We start from the raw sequence: 19,231 nt of genomic DNA, 5'->3' as shown, positions 1-19,231 counted from the left end.
CTTTCACCATCACATGCTGATTTACTAGACCCAGGAAGTCCTTCCTTTCAGAATGCTGGGTGACTGGGCTTATCTTAAACAGCCTTGTTTTTTAGAAAATAAAACTCTCCAGTCATCTTGCCATAGGATTGTTTCCCTGACCTTTTTTACGCTGATTTTCAGCCCCTGTTCTTTCTTGCAGTTTTATTTGATGGTTGCCTGGCAGACTCATACCCACTGGCAGTGTGTTAAAAACAAAACACAAAAAATATAACATAACTAGAGGTTGTCATCTACCAGAATCTCTTTGTGAAACACAGGTCTATGCCAAATACCAAAAGCCAATCTTAGCCTGCTCTAAGAATTTTCACAAGGTTGTTTCTATTTATTTCTTTGTACAGTAAGGTGCAGGGGTTGAGGCATAAAATTTCCATACGTGACTATGAAGAAAGCTTTGAGGATGACAGTCTAATCACTGAACACCTTGTAGATTCATAGTTTAGACCCTTTTTTCAAGACCCTTAGCACCCATGCTACAGAACAGCAGGACATTAAACATTACAGGAGTTATGCAGGAAGACCAAGGTTAGAGCTGCAGCACAGGCACAACACCATAATATTACAAGAGATTATGGGAAAATCCTCCATATAACCTTCACACAGGAAGGATGAAAGGCACAAGGACAGGAATCCCAAATTCAAAAGCATCAGGGAGCAGCAAAAGCAGGGCTGCTCCACTAGAGAAGAGAAGCCAAGAGCCAAGAATGACCACACACACAGAGGCAGAGTTAGTGCCCTCACCAACACAGCATCATCCAACTCCACCTCAGCAAGGTGAACATGACTCGATTGGTGACAGAAAAGGGTCTGGTGACAGCCAAGTGACCATCAAATGAATGCTATTTGATGGGTTAGATCTGAGGTCAAACCAGGAAGTCATGTGAGCACGCTGAGATCAGCAGAGAATAGGGCTGGGGACAAGCACTCTTGTGGCATTGCTGGGGCAGGGACTGACAGACCCAGACTGAGCTGAAATGGATCCCAGGCCATGTACTTCCTCTGCTGGAGGAAGCCCCAGCACAGGCTGGTCAGGGTTGCCCTGAAAAATTAGTATGCTGACCCTATCCATCTGCACCACATTTATTATTAAATGGTTCTCTCCTATATATTGTAATAGGAGACATTGTCAATGTCTGTCATTCATTCCTGCAGTGGAAGAAAAACTGCACAGTAGTCACATTCAGTATCTCCTAGACAGGATGTGGAGTTCATGCCTTTGACTTGATATATATGACAATGAAATTATGAGGCGTGTGTAGAGCAAGCAAACTTCACCTTATATGAAATGAGTATGTGTTACAGGCAAATGTGTACACAGTCAATAAAAATTCTGAACATCCCAAACAGACGAAATTTATTTATGAGCTTAAAAATATTTTTGTTTGTCTTCAAATTTTATCTTAAATTTTAAAAATATATCTAATTCTACAGTCAATAAATACATCTAATTCAAATATACCACTGTCCCAACCTCTAGGATTCCAATATATGTTCCATTCAGAGTCTCAGACCACCTATGGATCAGATTATCTTGTCTATGGACTGGCATTTAAAAATATTCCCATTAATGTAAGTTTTTAATGTAACATTGAGAATACAACCTTATATTTTATTAGCAGTGTTATACAGCTCCATGAACCTTATAATAAAGCAAGTGCATTATAACCTATACTAATCTTGTCTAGGGAAACTGACCTACCTTATATCAATGAAACAATAATAATCACAGAAAGTAAACTGGAGGCAAAGTGTATTATAAGGAGTTGCATTCATGTGTTAAAGTTAAGCAAATTTTGTTAGGAAGACAGTTACATAGTGAAAATAAGAGCTAAGCTTTTGTTTAAAATAAGAAGTAACAAACTATAAATCAGAGATTATATAATTATTTATTAAATCATGTATTTAAAAATATTTACAAGCAACTGAATTATTTTTTTTTTCTGTTTAGGTGAAGACACTTAAAATATAGACAATTAATGAAGCAATGATTATATTTTTATATCTATTAGTATAAACAAGTCCAAGGAAATATGCATAACATTGTGTTTTACAGGTTGTAATGTATGGAAGTATTTAATTTCTATAAACGGGAAGATCAATCGCTAAAAGAATCTTCCCCAGCCTACATGTCACTGTGGATAGAAGAAACATAAGCACTGCAACAGATAGCTAAAACCTCTCAAAATGTTTTAAATACCATAGTCAAAGACCCGCAAAGAGATCAACATCTTCATTTCAATCTAATATTGTATCAGCAATCACTGAGCACTCAAATGATTTTAAATTGTTCATCTGTCTGAAGTAGGAAGTCAATAGCTGTATTTTGAAGAAAACCTTCTATATGAAACTGGGTGAAAATAATTAAAAAAACAAAAAACAACCCCCTGCCCAAAATCAGACTCTTGACTGCTTCAGAACCTTGACTGACAAGTTGAACAAGAGATTTAAATATCGATGTTGAAGAACAGGAACCTTCAATATCCTAAAATAAGGTTCAGTGAAAACAGAAGGATTTGCTTATTTTCTTCTTTCCTCCTACGTCTTTCTCCTAGGTATTAACAAGGCCAATCGTGATACTGATTGGACTGGAATTCAAAAATGCAAAGATGAATATTATTGGTGTATTTCTAGCACTGAAGCTCATTGCTTTAAACAGTTTCTCAAATTGGACAAACACATGCTTTAAAAAGAAAAAAAAAAAGGCCGGAGTGATCCTTTGAAGCATAAAATGTCTTTGGGAAATTGTAGTTCCATCAGTGCCAAATGAGAGCCATCTGAAAGTATGAACAGTGTAAACTATTCCCATTCCAGTCCTAATAAGTTTCTTAGATGAGCCTTCGTTGTTACGGAGGTTATATAGCAGTGCTTGCATCACTGATGTTTATGCCAATTCTTTCCGTGTTTTCCTTCTGTCCTTATAACAATTAGGAGAAAAACTCACCCCTGCAGACAGGGTTATAATAAAAGCTCATGCCTCACTAGACTCTTTTATTAAGGGCTAGGATTTACAGGAGCTTTGTGCTATCCATTTACAAAAATCTGAACTCTGTTTGGTGACAACTTAAAAGACTTTACATCAAGTTTTCCTGAATCAGAAAGAAATATTATACATACCTCCACACTTAGGAATAGGTCCACTCCACATTACTTTTCCATCCATTAGCATGCAAGTAATTGTTTCAGTTCCTTGTGTTTTAATAAATCCTTCCTCACATATAACAGAAATTGAGCTCCCCAGCTGAAAGTTGTCACCAAAACGCCGAGCGTTGATTGGCACTCCAGGATCAGGGCACTCGTTATGTCCAAATGCTTTTCAAAAGAAAAAAAAAAGGGGGGGAGGGAAATAGTGTAATAACTCTTGCAAGCAAGATGACACTTTTAGGATTTTATTCTGCTAGTAAGAACAAACTATTTATATTAGGAAACAATAAGAAACAAAAGCTTTACGAACAGCAGAAAATGAAAACTAGTACAAAAAATTGCTTAAAATATGATAAAGTTATACCAGCATGAATCTTAGTTTGGACAGCTAGGTGCTGGCAGATTTCAGTGATGGCTAAGTTCTCCCTTCCAACAGCCCATACTATCCAAAGTTAGAATGGGCCAGAAGCATCCATCAGAAGGGCAGGGTAAGCATCTATCATATAATAGCTTTAGTCATCTTTTGTATTTTCAATTCACTGTCACATCCATTCAAGCCATACTGACCTCAGTGTGCTTGATATTGCCATAGTCTATTTTATTTCTGTACTGAGAGATGGTGAACAGCTACAAAAGGGGTGATGTTGGTGAAAGAAAGAAAACTGGAAACTAACCATATTGTTATATTTAAGGTCAAAGAAATTCTTAGTATGTACAAAGTTTTCCAAAATTTCAAGTTTATCTATGGGTAAATTAAAAAATTGTAATTTCCCTTTATATATGTAGATACTATAACAAAGATAGTCCATGTCTTTTACTACAGAATACACCTTACACTGGCAGAACAAGCAAGCTCGTCTTCCTACCAGAAGTGAGAAAAGTCATATTTATAGCAATATCATTAAAAGATATGTATAATTCGTTATCTTTTGATATTTATTTATTAAGAATACTGCATATACATCTTAGATTTGAAAAAAAGTGTTGGTTTTTCAGTGAGAACAAATATCACAAGCACAATATCCACCTTCCTCATGTGTAATGACTGCAAATTTTATCTTCATAAATATGTCTACATATGGAGACATCAGAAAGGACTACGTCCTAAAAAGATTATTTTCACAATATTTTTCTGCAGTTTTACTAATGTGTCTGCTAGACAAAATATACCCAAGCTCCCCCATCAAATTTTTTAAAAGTAATATTTCATTAACTTAGCAGAAAGATTTCTCAGATGTTGCATTACAGAAGTATTACAAACCATAATAACAGACAAGAGAAAGAATTCATTTATTGTCATTTTGACTTAGGAAATGCTACATATATTGGGAATGAAAATAGTGCTTTCATTGAATAGTTGTCTACCATTTGAGGATGGCATTAAAAAATGATGCAATCCCATACTTTTTCATAGGGGTTATAAAAACTTTTTCAATTCTTTATGCACAGTTGTCACTTTTAGTGAGGGGATTGATTGTTTTTCTTACTAGCTTCAGACAACACAAGAGATAGATTTTCAATATTGTTATCTGTAAATGCAGATAAATGTTGACTCCAAGTATAGCTTGCTTGTGTATGACACCAGTTTATTGAGGATGCAAAATCAATTCTCTATATTTCAGCTCAGGAACTAAGAGTTGTGGCTGCTACTGCTGCTCCTATGGAAGCAATTGTACTGTATAGGATGGCTATGGGAGGCAAGAGAGTGAAAGACAATCCTTCCCAACAACAGCAGTCACTCTCTTAGCCTAGCCTGGCTGCAGTTACGTTACTTGATGAGTAAAATTCAGTCTGCCTATACTTCTGAAAAGCTTCATGGTGGAGCTATAATATATACAAGCCTTAAACTCAAAAGAAAAAGAACACAGGGGTATATCCTGAATATTATTATTTTACCCATCATCAATGAATCAAGAAACCATGGAAAAGTTCCTTATGCAATATGACATGTAAAGAGGAGATACAGTTTTCCTGGCATTTATACTCATCAACTATCACGATTGTACTGGTATTTTAACTAGTATCTGGAAACAAGCCAGGTGGCATAATCATAGCACAGGGTGACGGTGAAGTACTTTCAGTTCTCATGTTAACTCAGAAGGATGTTAAAACCTGCATTTTGCATCAAAAAAATGCGAAGGAGAGAAACTGCAGAGATCTCAAGAGATAGGAAGGCTGGAATGAAGCTAACCGTAACTCATCTGGTCTGTTCTGAAAGGTCCTTGGAAATAGGGCCAGAAAGGAGAGGTCCACTAGCGCAATTAATTGTTTTGGTAGATTGCCCTATGATGAGTTTTAGCTGATAAGTTTAGCAATGGCTTTGGAGTAAATGAAACCTTTTCAGAGAAAAATATCAAAGAAGGAAGAGAAGTTAAGAGAATATCAAATAATAAAGAGATACTTCATAAAAAACAATTGTGAAAGGTTTTTAAAAGTTATGCAAAGAACTAGTAGTACTAGTAGTTCAGTACCATCCCGTGTAAACTCATACTTCTGTGTAGTACATAACAGTTTAAAGAATTCTCTTGGGAAGTACTGAGACTGAAAAAGTCTAGCAGGAGGGAGTGCTGGCAAAAATGTACCATGATGGACATACCCTATCACAGCAACAAAACAGACTAAAGCAGTCTTTGGATATAAAAGCAGCATCTGGGATTGTCAATGTCTTGGCCTACTGAGCTGAAATCACTCGAGTAATTAGGCTGATGTCAAAGGCTCACAGTTTGACCTTTAGCATGTTGCTATGTAGTTCGTAGGGTTGTAACTTTTGCTAGATAAATCGCAATTAAACAGTTGTGATGAAAACAGCAACAAAAAAATCTGTATAACTGGCAGAAACAGCAGATCTAAACTTATACAAAAATATTTGCCCAGCACCTCCTACACCCCAATCAATGAGCAACAGCTCAAATCATTCCACCAACTAGCAAAAATCAAACAATCTGGAAGATGCTCTCCACCTCAAAAAACTCATCTGCCCTAGCCTGAAGGGAGGTTGGCATGACTCTGGTTTCTGGAATGCCTGCCTATGGAGGACCTCCAGGGACACCTGGGACCAAACTCTCCCAGCCGGAGCTGATACAGTTCCTCCCAACCACTGACAACCCCTGCTTCCACCAGCAAGGAAAGGGGAGATAATAACTCGTGACTTTGTAGTCTTCTTTGCAATAACTCCTTTGTCACAGGGAATAAATATCCATTCTCCTTCACATGGCTCCAATTGTTGCATAGCAATTAATGTGTGCATTTTGTCTGTCCTGACCTAAACTAGGAAATCCAGACTGAAGCAGAGAGACTATATAACTTCATTGCTTGTAATTTATGTGACTATATCCAGATACTGTGCCTAGTTCTGATCTCCATAATTGAACAAAGACATAGATAAAGTGGGAAGCATTCGTAAAGGAGTCACAGATATGACATAAAGCTCAGACTTCCCCTTAAATTGAGGAGTTCAATGCATATGCTTATTAGAGGAAAGATTAAGGGATGATTGAGTTTATAAATACCTTCAAAGAGACCAGAAATGTCATTAAGGGCTCCTGGGTTTGAGATATAAACTGGAAGCAAGGAGCCAGGTGTAAGTATGCAGTTCTATAGCAAATTAAACCAATGTAATTTCAGGTTGCTATGTTCCTGTGTTCTGCTGTATCCTGTAAAGCACTCTCCTGCCTCATTCCCCCTTTTGCATCAACAGTAGTGCATAGCCAGATATAAGTAAACCCATACAAGGATCTGATCAAACCGAAAATGACAGCCTTTTGATTTCCTATTCCTTTGGTTATTGGAACATTCTCTGCATCATCCATTTTCAAGTCACACATTTCTGTGGGCTTATCCCAAAATTTAATTCATTAGAAATCTTTGTCAGACTTAGTGAAGTAACTCAAAGATGAGACATTTGAAATCTAATTTTTGTTTACTTCCAACAGAAGTTGAATTTATGTATGGTTTTACTGGAATGAGACTAATTATCTGAGACCACATATGTTGCCGTAATAAAAATAAATATGGGATAAAAATAGTTTCTGATAAATACTATTAAAAAATCAGATTATGTGCTAGTAACTCAGTTTCATTCTTCTCCATCCTATACCTCAAAAACATCAATGAAATTATTTACTTGAGTAGCTTACATTCTTTTTAGAAAAGATTGATGATGTTGTACCTTTCCTGAGATATACTGTTTCTGCTCTTGAAGGGGACAAAAAGAGACTGATAGCTTTGAAATATATAAGCCGGACTGTTAGCAGAAAATGGATATTTTTAATTAACTTTGGGTTTATGAATGCCAAGACAGAGTGAAAATTATATTAATTTATTTTTTATCCTCTCTCTTGGCCTTAAACTATTTATTATGGAAAGATTACTTCTGTAATTTATCAGATTGAACCTGTCTTTACTGAAGATAGATTAGACATATTCTCTCGAGTTATCTTTGCTTTTGTAAGTAGATTTTAACTACAGAGTGTAACGAACACATGCACACCTCCATTCTAGTTTAAACACAACCATAAAAAGAAATAAAAATATAAATGTGTTAAACTGCTCAAATATAGAAAACACTTCTTTAAAATAATTCTTTTCAGAGTGAGTGGGTTTCATTATACAACTGGTACAAGTTAATATTGCATTGTTACTTCTTTATAAAAATTAAAATTGTACCATTTGGTACTATCAGTGCATACTTTAAGTTACTGTTAATTGAGAGATATCATAATCAGACTACCACATGCCCAAGGAAGTCTGCAAATTTTTTAAAGGACCAGAATTTATTCTGATAAGTATATTTATATGGCAGTGAAATATTAAACCTGAAGTCTTGACAGCGTTTGATGAATTGTTGTATTTCCAAATAAAAACTAATATAAGAATTATTCCATGCTAATCATCTGCATCTTTCATTTTTACTGTAAATCCCACTTTAACTGACCTATATTTAGTTCTAGTTCTGCAAAATGGGATGACTTGAGAATATCCATTTATACATAGGCCTAATTTTTATCCAAAAAGACTGCCTTAGACTCTCCAATAATTTTTTTTTTTTCTTATCACTAGATTTCAGCTTGACACCATTGAGCACACCACAGTGAAACCTTAAAGAAGTAAGCAGAACTCTTATAAATGTTGAAAGGACATGAAACAGAAGAAAACAGAACAAATGTCACAACTTCCGTTAAGAAACATGGATTCAATATCTCATTTTCATTATAACTGATTTTATATTTCAGTAGTACTGAATAACCCCAGACTTTCCAATATTTAGTTATGGTACTGAGATACCTAGCTACAGCTCAAAGTTCAGTTTGCAATGATGACTGGTAGCTATAGAAACCAATAAGAAGACACCTTATTTTCTTCACGCTTACATTCTACATTTGTGAGAAATGACCTGGGGATAAAGCAGCTAAGATAGATGGCTGGGAGCTGAAATATAAGACAATATCAGAAAAAGAATGTTTACACAGTAATCTGGTGTCAGGTTATCTCTTTCCTATTCAGACAGCAATGTTCAAGGTAAGTCTTAAGAAATACTTCTCTGAAAGATTGACAACCCAAAATAAAACAAAACAAAACAAAAGGGAGAGAAAAAAAAAAGATGGAGAGGTGAACTGATGCATGAAAAGTAGAGAGCCACAGGGGAATTTAGTCCTTGCAATACTATGAAAATAATATTAATTATTAACATTCCTTGGAGAAAAATGTGGAGTCTGGGTCTCTCAATTACCAAGCTCACTTAATCTCACTTCCTCTTTGGTTTAATGGATCCTTTTTGTTTTATTCGGAGTAAAACATCTTCAACAATAAAGACTATTTTTTTCATATAGCCAAGCATGTAACACATTCTCCTGGGAAGGGGAGATGTGGGTATACAGCTCTCCTTCAAATCATGCAGTTGAAGATTCACTTGCATTCCAAGGAAGCCCCTGGAATTATCATACTCAGGTGTTAGGGAGAAAGACAGGAATGGAAACAGTTACACATGACATCAGACTTTTGGGAATATCAAAATATCCATCATCTTTTGCCTATTTTCTCTACCTGTTGGCATGGAAAACTACTCTGCTACCTCTACCATCAGAAAGAAGAAAAAAAAAGACAAAGAAAATCCAAATGTGTGAGGTGAGGCAGCTCTGGCTGGAGGATATGATGAATCCCCCAACAGCCACTCTGTTATTCCTACCACCCTCTACAAATAGTAGCAAGCCTGATACTTCAGGCATTTCCTCTCCTTCCAATTTCCTTCCAGCTTCCCAAAAGGAACGACTTAGCTAATCCCAGTCCTTCTCACTTCACTACTGGGGTGGCAAAATCTATTTTTGCATGTGCTCCCAGGAAAGCTTCATGCTATATTTTGCAGTGTTATTCATGCCATAGGCTTACACATTTCATCATCATGTCTGCCCTAGCTGGGAATATATCCTGCCTGGACTTTGGTGTTGGATAAATGCCAAATAATTTGACAGCAATACAACACAGGCAGTTCTTCGTATGTCCTTCAGAAGAAATGTAACGAATTTGCCAGCAAAAAGTAAGGTGAATAAGTGTTAATGGTATTTAGTACTGGAGAAGATATTTAATGTCACCTTCAATTATTATGCTGTCAGTAAATGTAGTGTCAAGTAGTAAATGAGGAGCTATGTATATTTTTAGTTAGTTTCAATCTTTTTACCTCCCCCAGGACAGAAGCAAGTGAAATACACAGAACTCCATTTTAACGGGAAACTCTCTGTTTCTGTGTAATAGATAAACTAAATACAAAAGGTGACAGAAGATGCTGGTTTCCTTTCCAAAAGCTACGAATAGGTAGGTACAATTCAGAGCACTCAAGACAGAAGCCCAAGTGCTATTTACTGCAGTTGCTCTGAATGGCAGTCTAGAAACCTCTCCCCATGGCTGTTACAGCTGTAAGTTAAAACTGTATTAATCAAGATATAATTAATATGATCTTATCTCCAGCCTATATACAAGCATACCAAACCAGAGTAACTAACAACAGTATGTAAGTATTCTTTTTAACATTGTAATGGCGTAGCCAGGCACAACATATAAACATTTTACATAAGCATGTGAGCAATTTGATCACCAAAAGGGCATAGATAGACAGGTGTAGTTGCACACAGAAGGCATCCAAGTGGCAAAAAAATTGCTAAACAAAAGACAAAATAAGCACAAGGGACTGCAAATAGGCCAGGCATCTTCCTGAATACACAGGGATGACTGGCAAGACAAAAAAGAACAAGGGAAGTAGTACCAGGAGAACAGGAGACGTCCTTTTCTGGGATTGGGAAAAATAGCTTAAAATCATCAGCAATAAGGAAGGTAAAACAGAGAAAAAGAAGACAAGTCTATTGTGGTTTGACTTCTCTTATCAAAGAACTCCTATGGCTGCCCATGTTAACTGTGGTGACTGGACTGCATGGACTGCATGCCATCAGCTCCAGGGTATTATACACATTTACAGCTAAACTAGCATGAGTGTTCAAGAGTAACAGTTCTGTACATGTAATGATGGTGATTAACATTATGTAGGATTTAACCAGCAGCACAAAGTGTGCTGTTAGCGAATTTAGTAAAGTTCTGTTTTACAATTTGAAACTGGCCTGATTTGTCAGTCTTCTAAAGACTCCCATCACAACAATCTCTAATACCATAAATGATAAATATACACACATTTTCAGCCCTAACAATGTATTTGAAAGACAATCTAAACACCTAAATTAGGTATTCTAGGTATATAGGATTTGTTTGAAGGTGTATTACCATAACATCATTTTTACATACTTATACATATCTCCTAAACTATACGTTGAAAACAAAACACACACATACATTAAAAAATATAATTACTCACTGTTATAAGTGATGTTAAATCCACGCCCTGACATTGAATGGTCAGCTTGAAATTCCAGACGCAAAATATGGCCATTACTGGTAAGATGGGAAGGGACTTCCGCACCAGTAAATGTTCCTATTATGGGGGAATCTGGAGAGTCACCATCTTTAACTGCAAGGAAGTCAAACTGAGATTCTAAGTCAAAGTCATTAAAAGAGAGATGGATTCGGCTCCCAGGGTCTGAAATTATTGTCCAGATACAGTTTAAATTATTCCCATATCCCTCTGGATAATCAGGTGAAAGAACTGTTCCCATTGGTGCAGTGAAATTGGAAAGGCAAGGAACTGCGAAAAAAGAGAGAAAGAAATTAGATAATAGAATAAAACATTTCAATAAGGATTTATTTTATTACTAAGTTTTTGTAAGAGATCCTTAAACTTGCTGATTACCTCAACTGAATAATTCAGTATTTGTTATGATCTGTGAAGCCAGAAAGAAGGTTCTTTTTTTCTTTATCTTCTTATTCCCTTCTCCTCAATAAAGCTACCTCCCAAGAAGAGCCCCCAGGTAATAAAGAACATCCTTGTTGCTTTGGAAGCCCACAACAGTCCTTACAATTTACCCATGTTCAACAATCTTTAAACACTTGGCACCACTTATTTTCTCCTTTAGGGAACTGTTTAGATGAGCAGACCTCTCACTGAGCACATTAAAGAGGCAGAAAGTCAATAGCACCCTTATCATTTGTTGTTCACACAGAAGCACAAGAAATTAACTAACCTCAAAGAGACAACAGAGTTGTTTTGTTGTTATCAGGATAATATTTTATATTCAACCACTTCGACTGCCATATTAAATTGAGTTGCAGGGATGAAAGCAATTGATTGCTCTCTGAATATATTTGATCTATACTATTTTAGTGGAAATGTTAAGAAAGGTGTTGCCACAAATACATATCACAACATTGGTTTTACTTACACTGCATAATGTAACTGGAAGAGAGCTATAAATGTCTATGATCATTTAAGTGCTAAAAGATATTCTTATATAATACATAGGGAAAAAAAGTAAATAATTTAAACCCTTGATTACAATTCAGCAACTTCTAATCTCAGGAAATATATTAACTTATAGGAGTAGCTATAAAAAGTGTATCATACATATAAAATCTACAGAATCCTACAAAAAAGCCAATAATAAAACATTATATCAAATCACATAAAGACAACTGCTTTAATAGTTGCTAGTAAAAGAAAAATATATTTTAGCAGTTCTAGAACCTGTCTTGGGCATAATCATTAGGCAAACCTACCACTGAACAAAAGCAAATTCAACCTCTTAGAATTAATTGCATTGTGCTAACTCTGCAATCAATCACACAAATTATTACATATAAGGAAAAACTTATCATAATGCTATGTATTAAAAATAATAATAAAAAAAGATTTGGTACATACAAATACAGATTGGTATGTTTGCAGACCACTGGTTGTTTTCTTGGCAAATGATAGATTTCTCTCCAATTAATTCAAATCCAAACTGACATTCAAACCTTAAAACATCACGGTTAGAAAATCCATCCCCTTCTCTGATACCATACAATGGTGTTCCAGGATCTCCACAGCTTTCCTTTTCAATTTCTGTTGAAAAAAATAAGGAATTTAGTTCTAGAAGAAAAAAACAAACTCCCTGTGGGTATATGCTCACATCTAGAAAATAACTATACATACTATAAGCAAATGAAAATAACCTATGTAACAACAGTTGCAGAAATGCACCACTGAGTCTGATTCTATACTCCAGATTCCTAAGGAGGAAATTCTGGGTAAGGATCTTAGAAAAATCAGAGCTCTTTTTGTTAATAGAGTACTTGAAATTAAAAGGATATGAGGAAAATTATTACTACTTTATTTTATTTTGTAAAATTTTAGGCAATAATAATATTAAGTAAAATATCACTTGTAGTACGTGAGCACTTAAAACCAGCAACAGAGACCAGCATCCCACTGTGTAACCACTGTCCATTTTCCAATACAGCTTAAATTGATGAACCAATGACATGGCAAAAAAAGGGAGTAGTGAAACAAAAAGACTTGCCCAGAGTCAAAAGGAGGCTATACATAAATACATAAGTATATATACACATATATACACATTTATATACACACACATTATGTACACACATGCAAAAATAACTTCTATATACTCAAACATTTTACCTCAGTGGACTTAACTGCAAGGTATCTGAATGATTCTCTGCTACTTCTACAATTGTTACAGCTATGATATTCTCTCAAATTACATACTGTCCTGAACTTTCACGGGCAGTTACAAGCATGGAGGGATCTTCTGAAAAGCATTTCTCACCCATACGCATTTTACAAGCTCATAAGGCAATTCAAGCTGGAATCATAGAATGGTTTGGGTTGGAAGGAACCTTAAAGATCACCTACTTCCAACCCCTTTGTATGGGCAGGGACACCTTCCACTAGATCAGGTTGCTCAAAGCCTCATCCAACCTGGTCTTGAACACTTCCAGGGAGGGGGCATTCACAACTCCTCTGGACAAGCTGTTCCAGTGCCTCACCACCCTCACAGTAAAGAATGTCTTCCTAATGTCTAATCTAAATCTACCCTCTTTCAGTTTAAAACCATTACCCCTTGTCCTATCACTACACTCCCTGATGAAGAGTCCCTCCCCATCTTTCCTTTAGGCCCTCTTTAAGTACTGGAAGGCTGCTATAAGGTATCCCCAGAGCCTTCTCTTCTCTAGGCTAAACAACCCCAACTCTGTCAGCTTGTCCGCATAGGGGAGGTGTTCTAGCCCCCTGATCATCTTTGTGGCCCTCCTCTGGATCCACTCCAACAGGTCCGCGTCTTTCTTATGCTGGGGGCCCCAGAGCTGAACACAGTACTCCAGGTGGGGTCTCACAAGAGCCGAGTAGAGGGGGAGAGTTGCCTCCATCAACCCACTGGCCATGCTTCTTTATATGCAGCCCAGGATGCAATTGGCTTTCTGGGCTGTGAGCACACATTGCCGGCTCACGTTCAGTTTTTCATCCACCAATACTCCCAAGTACTTCTCCGCAGGGCTGCTCTCAATCCACTCTTCGCCCAGCCTGTATCCATGTTTGGGATTTCCTCAAGCCAGATGCAGGACCTTACATTTGGCCTTGTTGAACCTCATGAGGTTCACACGGGCCCACCTCTCTATCGCATCAAGGTCCCTCTGGATGGCATCCCTTCCCTCTAGAGTATCAACCACACCATTCAGCTTTGTGTCATGCGCAAACCTGCTGAGGGTGCACTCAATCCCACTGTCCATGTACCCAACAAAGATGATATTGGTCCCAATATGGACCCCTGAGACACCATTCGTCACTGGTCTCCACCCAGACATTGAGCAGATGTCCGATGTCAACTCTTTGAGTGTGACCGTGCAGTCAATTCCTTATCCACCAAGTGGTCCATCTGTCAAATCCATGTCTCTCCATTGTAGAGACAAGGTTCTTGTGTGGGACAGTATCAAATGCTTTTCACAAGTTCAAGTAGATTACATCAGTCGCTCTTCCCTTACCCACCAATGCTGTAACCCCATCGCAGAAGGCCACCAAATTTGTTAGGCACAATCTGCCTTTAGTGAAGCCATGCTGGCTGTCACCAATCACCTCTTTGTTTTCCATGTGCCTTAGCACAGTTTCCAGGACTATCTGGTCCATGATCTTGCCAGGCACTGAGGTGAGACTGACCAGCCTGTAGTTCCCCTTGTCTTCCTTTTTTCCCTTTTTAGGAATGGATGTTATGTTTCTCCTTTTCCAGTCACTGGGAATTTCACCAGCCTGCCACAACTTTTCAGATGTGATGGATAGTGGCTTAGCAACTTCATCTGCCAGTTCCCTCAGGACCCTCGGATGCATCTCATCAGGTCCCATGGACTTGTGCACATTCAGGTTCCTCAGATGGTCTTGAACGTGCCTGATCTCCTCCTATGGTGGATGGTACTTCATTCTCCCAGTCCCTTCCTTTGGATTCTGTAGGTTGGGTGGTGTGGCTAGAGCACTTGCCGGTGAAGACCGAGGCAAAAATGTTGCTGAGTACCTCAGCCTTCTCCATGTCGGTTGTAGCCAGGTCTCCCGCTTTGCTCAATCAGGGCGGTTGCAGTTTATTTCATCTTCCTTGGTTGTCCTATGTACCTGAAGAAACCCTTCTTGTTACTTTTCATGTCCCTAGCCAAGTTCAGCTCCAGCTGTGCCTTGGCTTTCCTGATCCCCTCCCTGAGGTCTCCTGGAAGGGAGTTCAGGAGGTCTCTAGGCCAGGCTCCTGCTAAAAGCAGGCTCAACTCTGAGGTCAGACCAGGTTGCTCAGGGCTTTATCCAGTTGGGTCTTGAAAACCTCCCAGGATGGAGACTGTTCTGGGCAACCTTTTCCACTGCTTAACTGTACATATGGGAAAGAGTTTTTCCTTATATCCAGTCTGCTCTTCTCTTGTACTAATGTATGTTCATTGTCCCACCATCTTCCCATCATGTACCAGTGTAAAGAGCCTGCCTCTGTCTTCTCAATAACCTCCTCATTGCTACTGGCAGGCTGATATTAGACCTTACTTCTACAGGCTGAACGAGCCCAGCTCCCTCAGGCATTCCTCACAGGGCAAGCACTCCAGCCCCTGATCACCTTGGTGGCCCTCCACTGAACTCCAGTTAATCAGTCTCTCAAAATGGGATGCACTATTCTAGATGGAGTCTAAGGAGGACCAAGTAAAGGAGAATAATCACTTCCATCAATCTGTGTTCCTGTTAATCCAGCCCAGGATACTTTTGACCTTCTCTGCTTCCAAGGCATGCTGCTGGTTTACACTCAGCTTGCTGTCTGCCAGGGCATCAAGGCCTTTTCTGGAGAGCCAGTCCCCAGCCTTTACTGTGTGCACGAGTTTTTCATTCCCAGGTGCAGGACTTAGCACTTGCCCTTGTTGAATTTCACAGAGCTCCTGTAGGCCCATTCCTCTAACCTGTACAGGTCCCTCTGGATAGCAGCACTGTTCTTGAGCATATTCGACTATTTCTCCCAATTTGATGTCATCTGCAAACCTGATGAGAGTGCACTTCATAGCCTCTTCACAGTCAATGACAAAATGGAATATCCCAGAGTAGACTCTTGTGGTACTCTTCTTGCTCCTGGTCTCCAGTACAGTATGATCCATTAACTGCTACCCTCTATCCTATCATCCAACCTGTTGATTTTGATTTTTTGGGGGGAGAGTGGTGGTGTTTGTTTGGTTTGGTTTTGGGGGGTTTATTTGTTTGTTTCTTTCTTTCTTTCTTTTTTACCCATCCAGTTTTCTCCTACAGTATTCTTGCATCCAAGTCAGGACATTATATTCACATATCCAACTCTGGATGAGTGGACAGAGTAAAAAGCCTTGGTAAGGTTAAGGTAGGCAACATCCACTGCTCTCCCCTTGTCCAGCGACCTAGTGATTTATTATAAAAGATAAATCAGCTTGGCCAGGTGTGATTTACCCTTGATAAATTCAGGCTAGCTGTTCCCAATCACTTTCTTCACAAGCCAGGAAATATCTTCCAAGAGGACTTGATCCAGGATTTCCCCAGGAACTGAAATAAAGGTCAGTCTGCAGTTGCACAGGTCAAGCTTTTGGGTTTTTTTGAAGATCATGCAATGTTTTTCCAGTCTTTGGGGATCTCTCCTAAGCTCGACAAACTGTCAAGGATGATAGAAAGTGGCCTTGCAAGGAGATTCACCAGCTCTCTCATCACCCCCTTGGATGCAGTCTGTTATGTCTGAGAAACTTGTAAGCAAAATATTGTGCTCAAGATATGAAACGTAGGAATGGATTCATCATCTACAAATACAGGAAATATGGTACATAGGTAATGGAAATTCAGTACAAAATATTTTTTTCAGAAACTTCTTTCATGAGACATCCTAACTATAAAAAGGACAGAAATCTTAAAACAAAATTAATTTATCACGTGTAACAATAATAGCAACAAATATCCCTAAACCATAGTTTGAAAATTTCTCCTTAAAGGTCTTGCTGCCACTTTTTTTTCATTTCCACATTTGGTAGTTTGACTATGAGAAAAAACAAACAAAAAGGAGGTGTTTTGATTTTAACTCAATTTTTCTATGGTCATATTGTCAGCAGTATACACCTCATTTCTCAAAGCTTTCAGCTGTGAATGCTCTGAATACAATTGAAATGTGACAAAAAGCAAATAAAGAACATTCCATTTCAACAAGGAAATGAAAAAGAGTTGAAGATTATTTAAAAAAAGACTTCACAGAGATTTGAAAGGCTTTATTATTCTGTTTGATTAAAGAAAAATGAAAACCAACAAAACAAAACCATCTAACAAAAAGATCAACAAACTTCAACATTTCTTATTGCTTTATTTGTATTTGTTCAAACAGCTCTAGGAAAAGAAGAATATAATTCATAATTTAAAAAAAAGATAAAAATCAGGTTCAGATTCTCCCTAGAACACAGACCTCCAATAAAAGTTAAAGCTGTCCTGAAGAAACAAAGTAAGATATCCCAAAACCACAAACTCACTCATCCTATCTTCAATGTTGATGAGACTATTAATGCCAAACCTACAGAACTACTCAGTTTTTAACTGCCAAAGAAATACAAAAATTTTCCTATGCTGTCCTGGTAGATTAATAATATTCTAAGTGCCTAAGTCACTTTGCATTTCATTTGGGAAAACAAATGTATTCTATAAACTAGTTGTCCAACAAGTGATTACATTAAGTAACTTAATGTAGTTTTCTCATAGAATATATGTTAGACAGTAAATGTATTTATACCTGCTTACAGTTATTCTCTTTTGGGGCTACTATTCTGATGTAGCTGGGCCAATGGCTTTCTCTAATCATTATTTTATCCTAAATAGCAAGAGTTTCCATGTTTTTCATCAAATTTAAACAGATATACAGCTGAGCAAAGCTGATACAGTGAGCTTGCTCATCTTGTCTTCTATCAGACATCCCTATTAGGAAGACTTAAACGAACTGATTCTGCATTCAAAAAATTCTTAGGCAGAGTATAATTATTTACAGGAGTTAGCTGGAAAAAAAAATATTTTCCTTTATCGTATGTGATTGCTGTATTTGAGAGATTACATCCATAGGCTCATATTTCATTTGCTTTCATAAATGGAATTAAGTTGAACAAGACGTTATTTGAATGACAGTTTTAAATGAAATAAACCATCCCTAAACCCCATTCATATCCATTTACATTTACAGCAAATCTTTCCTTTATTACTTTAATCTTTCCCGCATGCCTTGCTTACACCACTTTTATACTCTCTGCAAATTTCATGTTAGCATCAGTTAATTTCTGAATTTGAAACAGAATATTTTTGTGTCATTACTTAGTTCTCCTTAGGAGCAGAAATGATAGTTATTTTTTTTTGATTGAAGTACAAATAGCTTTTAGATTTGTTTAGAGAATGTCAACAAACTTCCTTTGAAACAGACAGGAAAAAAAATACTGCTTACTGGGCTTTTGTCAGATAATCACATTTTAAATAACATGATTTTAGGAAAGACTACTATTTCATCTTTGTTTGAAGTCACTAAAGGAGTAAATGATATTTGTATTCACATTTTTTACTGCTAGGTCTACCACACTCATTTCAGCTTCCCTGCATTGCATATTTGTTTCAACAACTCCTAAGAAGTTAGGTTCAGAGCCTGAAAAAGTCTCATTTCTTGATAAACTTGCACTAGTCCCTCATTGTAAATAATTAATTTATGATAAATAGAAATTATTTATGGTTGTTTAAGATTAGCAGAAGAAACAGTAAGTTTTCAAACAGCTCAGTTAGTAATGTCATAATTAAAACTTAAAAAAAAAAAAAAATAATTGGAAACTTCAGTATGAGTCACCAAATAGTGAAGAGAAATAAAAGGTACTATGGGCTACCCTCTTGGAACATAGCTTGAATTTCTACCAACAAAGCTGTGTGGAAGAGTCTATGTCTTTAATGTTTTAATTGGACTAAAAATGTAACTAATTATAATACTAATTTCATGTAATAGACAAGTATAACAAAGTTCAATTCACAGCAGAATTTGTTATAGGGTATATTTTAGTGAAAACATTATTTCTACAGGATATTGCATAGTATAGGCATTTGGAAGAGGTTTATTATATATAATGACTATCTTTGAAAAGTCAAAAG

General features: G+C 37.1%; 1 protein-coding gene across 3 annotated transcripts in view; it reads right to left on the bottom strand.

Annotated features, from left to right (window-relative positions):
• The window catches only part of CSMD3 (CUB and Sushi multiple domains 3), a 782,968-nt gene that overhangs the window by 351,133 nt on the left and 412,604 nt on the right, over positions 1-19,231 (bottom strand). For all 3 annotated transcript variants that reach the window (XM_072852006.1, XM_072852007.1, XM_072852008.1), the window contains 3 exons: positions 12,476-12,658; positions 11,036-11,362; positions 3,154-3,348 (listed from right to left, as the gene is read on the bottom strand). In XM_072852006.1, coding sequence (XP_072708107.1) covers positions 3,154-3,348; positions 11,036-11,362; positions 12,476-12,658 — 705 coding nt within the window. The remainder of the gene's footprint in view (positions 1-3,153; positions 3,349-11,035; positions 11,363-12,475; positions 12,659-19,231) is intronic.

The sequence above is a fragment of the Ciconia boyciana genome, chromosome 2 (genome assembly GCF_034638445.1).
Source record: "Ciconia boyciana chromosome 2, ASM3463844v1, whole genome shotgun sequence".
In the NCBI taxonomy this organism is placed as follows: domain Eukaryota; kingdom Metazoa; phylum Chordata; class Aves; order Ciconiiformes; family Ciconiidae; genus Ciconia; species Ciconia boyciana.
Note: the sequence above shows the minus strand (reverse complement) of the source record. Positions and strands in the feature narration are given on the sequence as shown.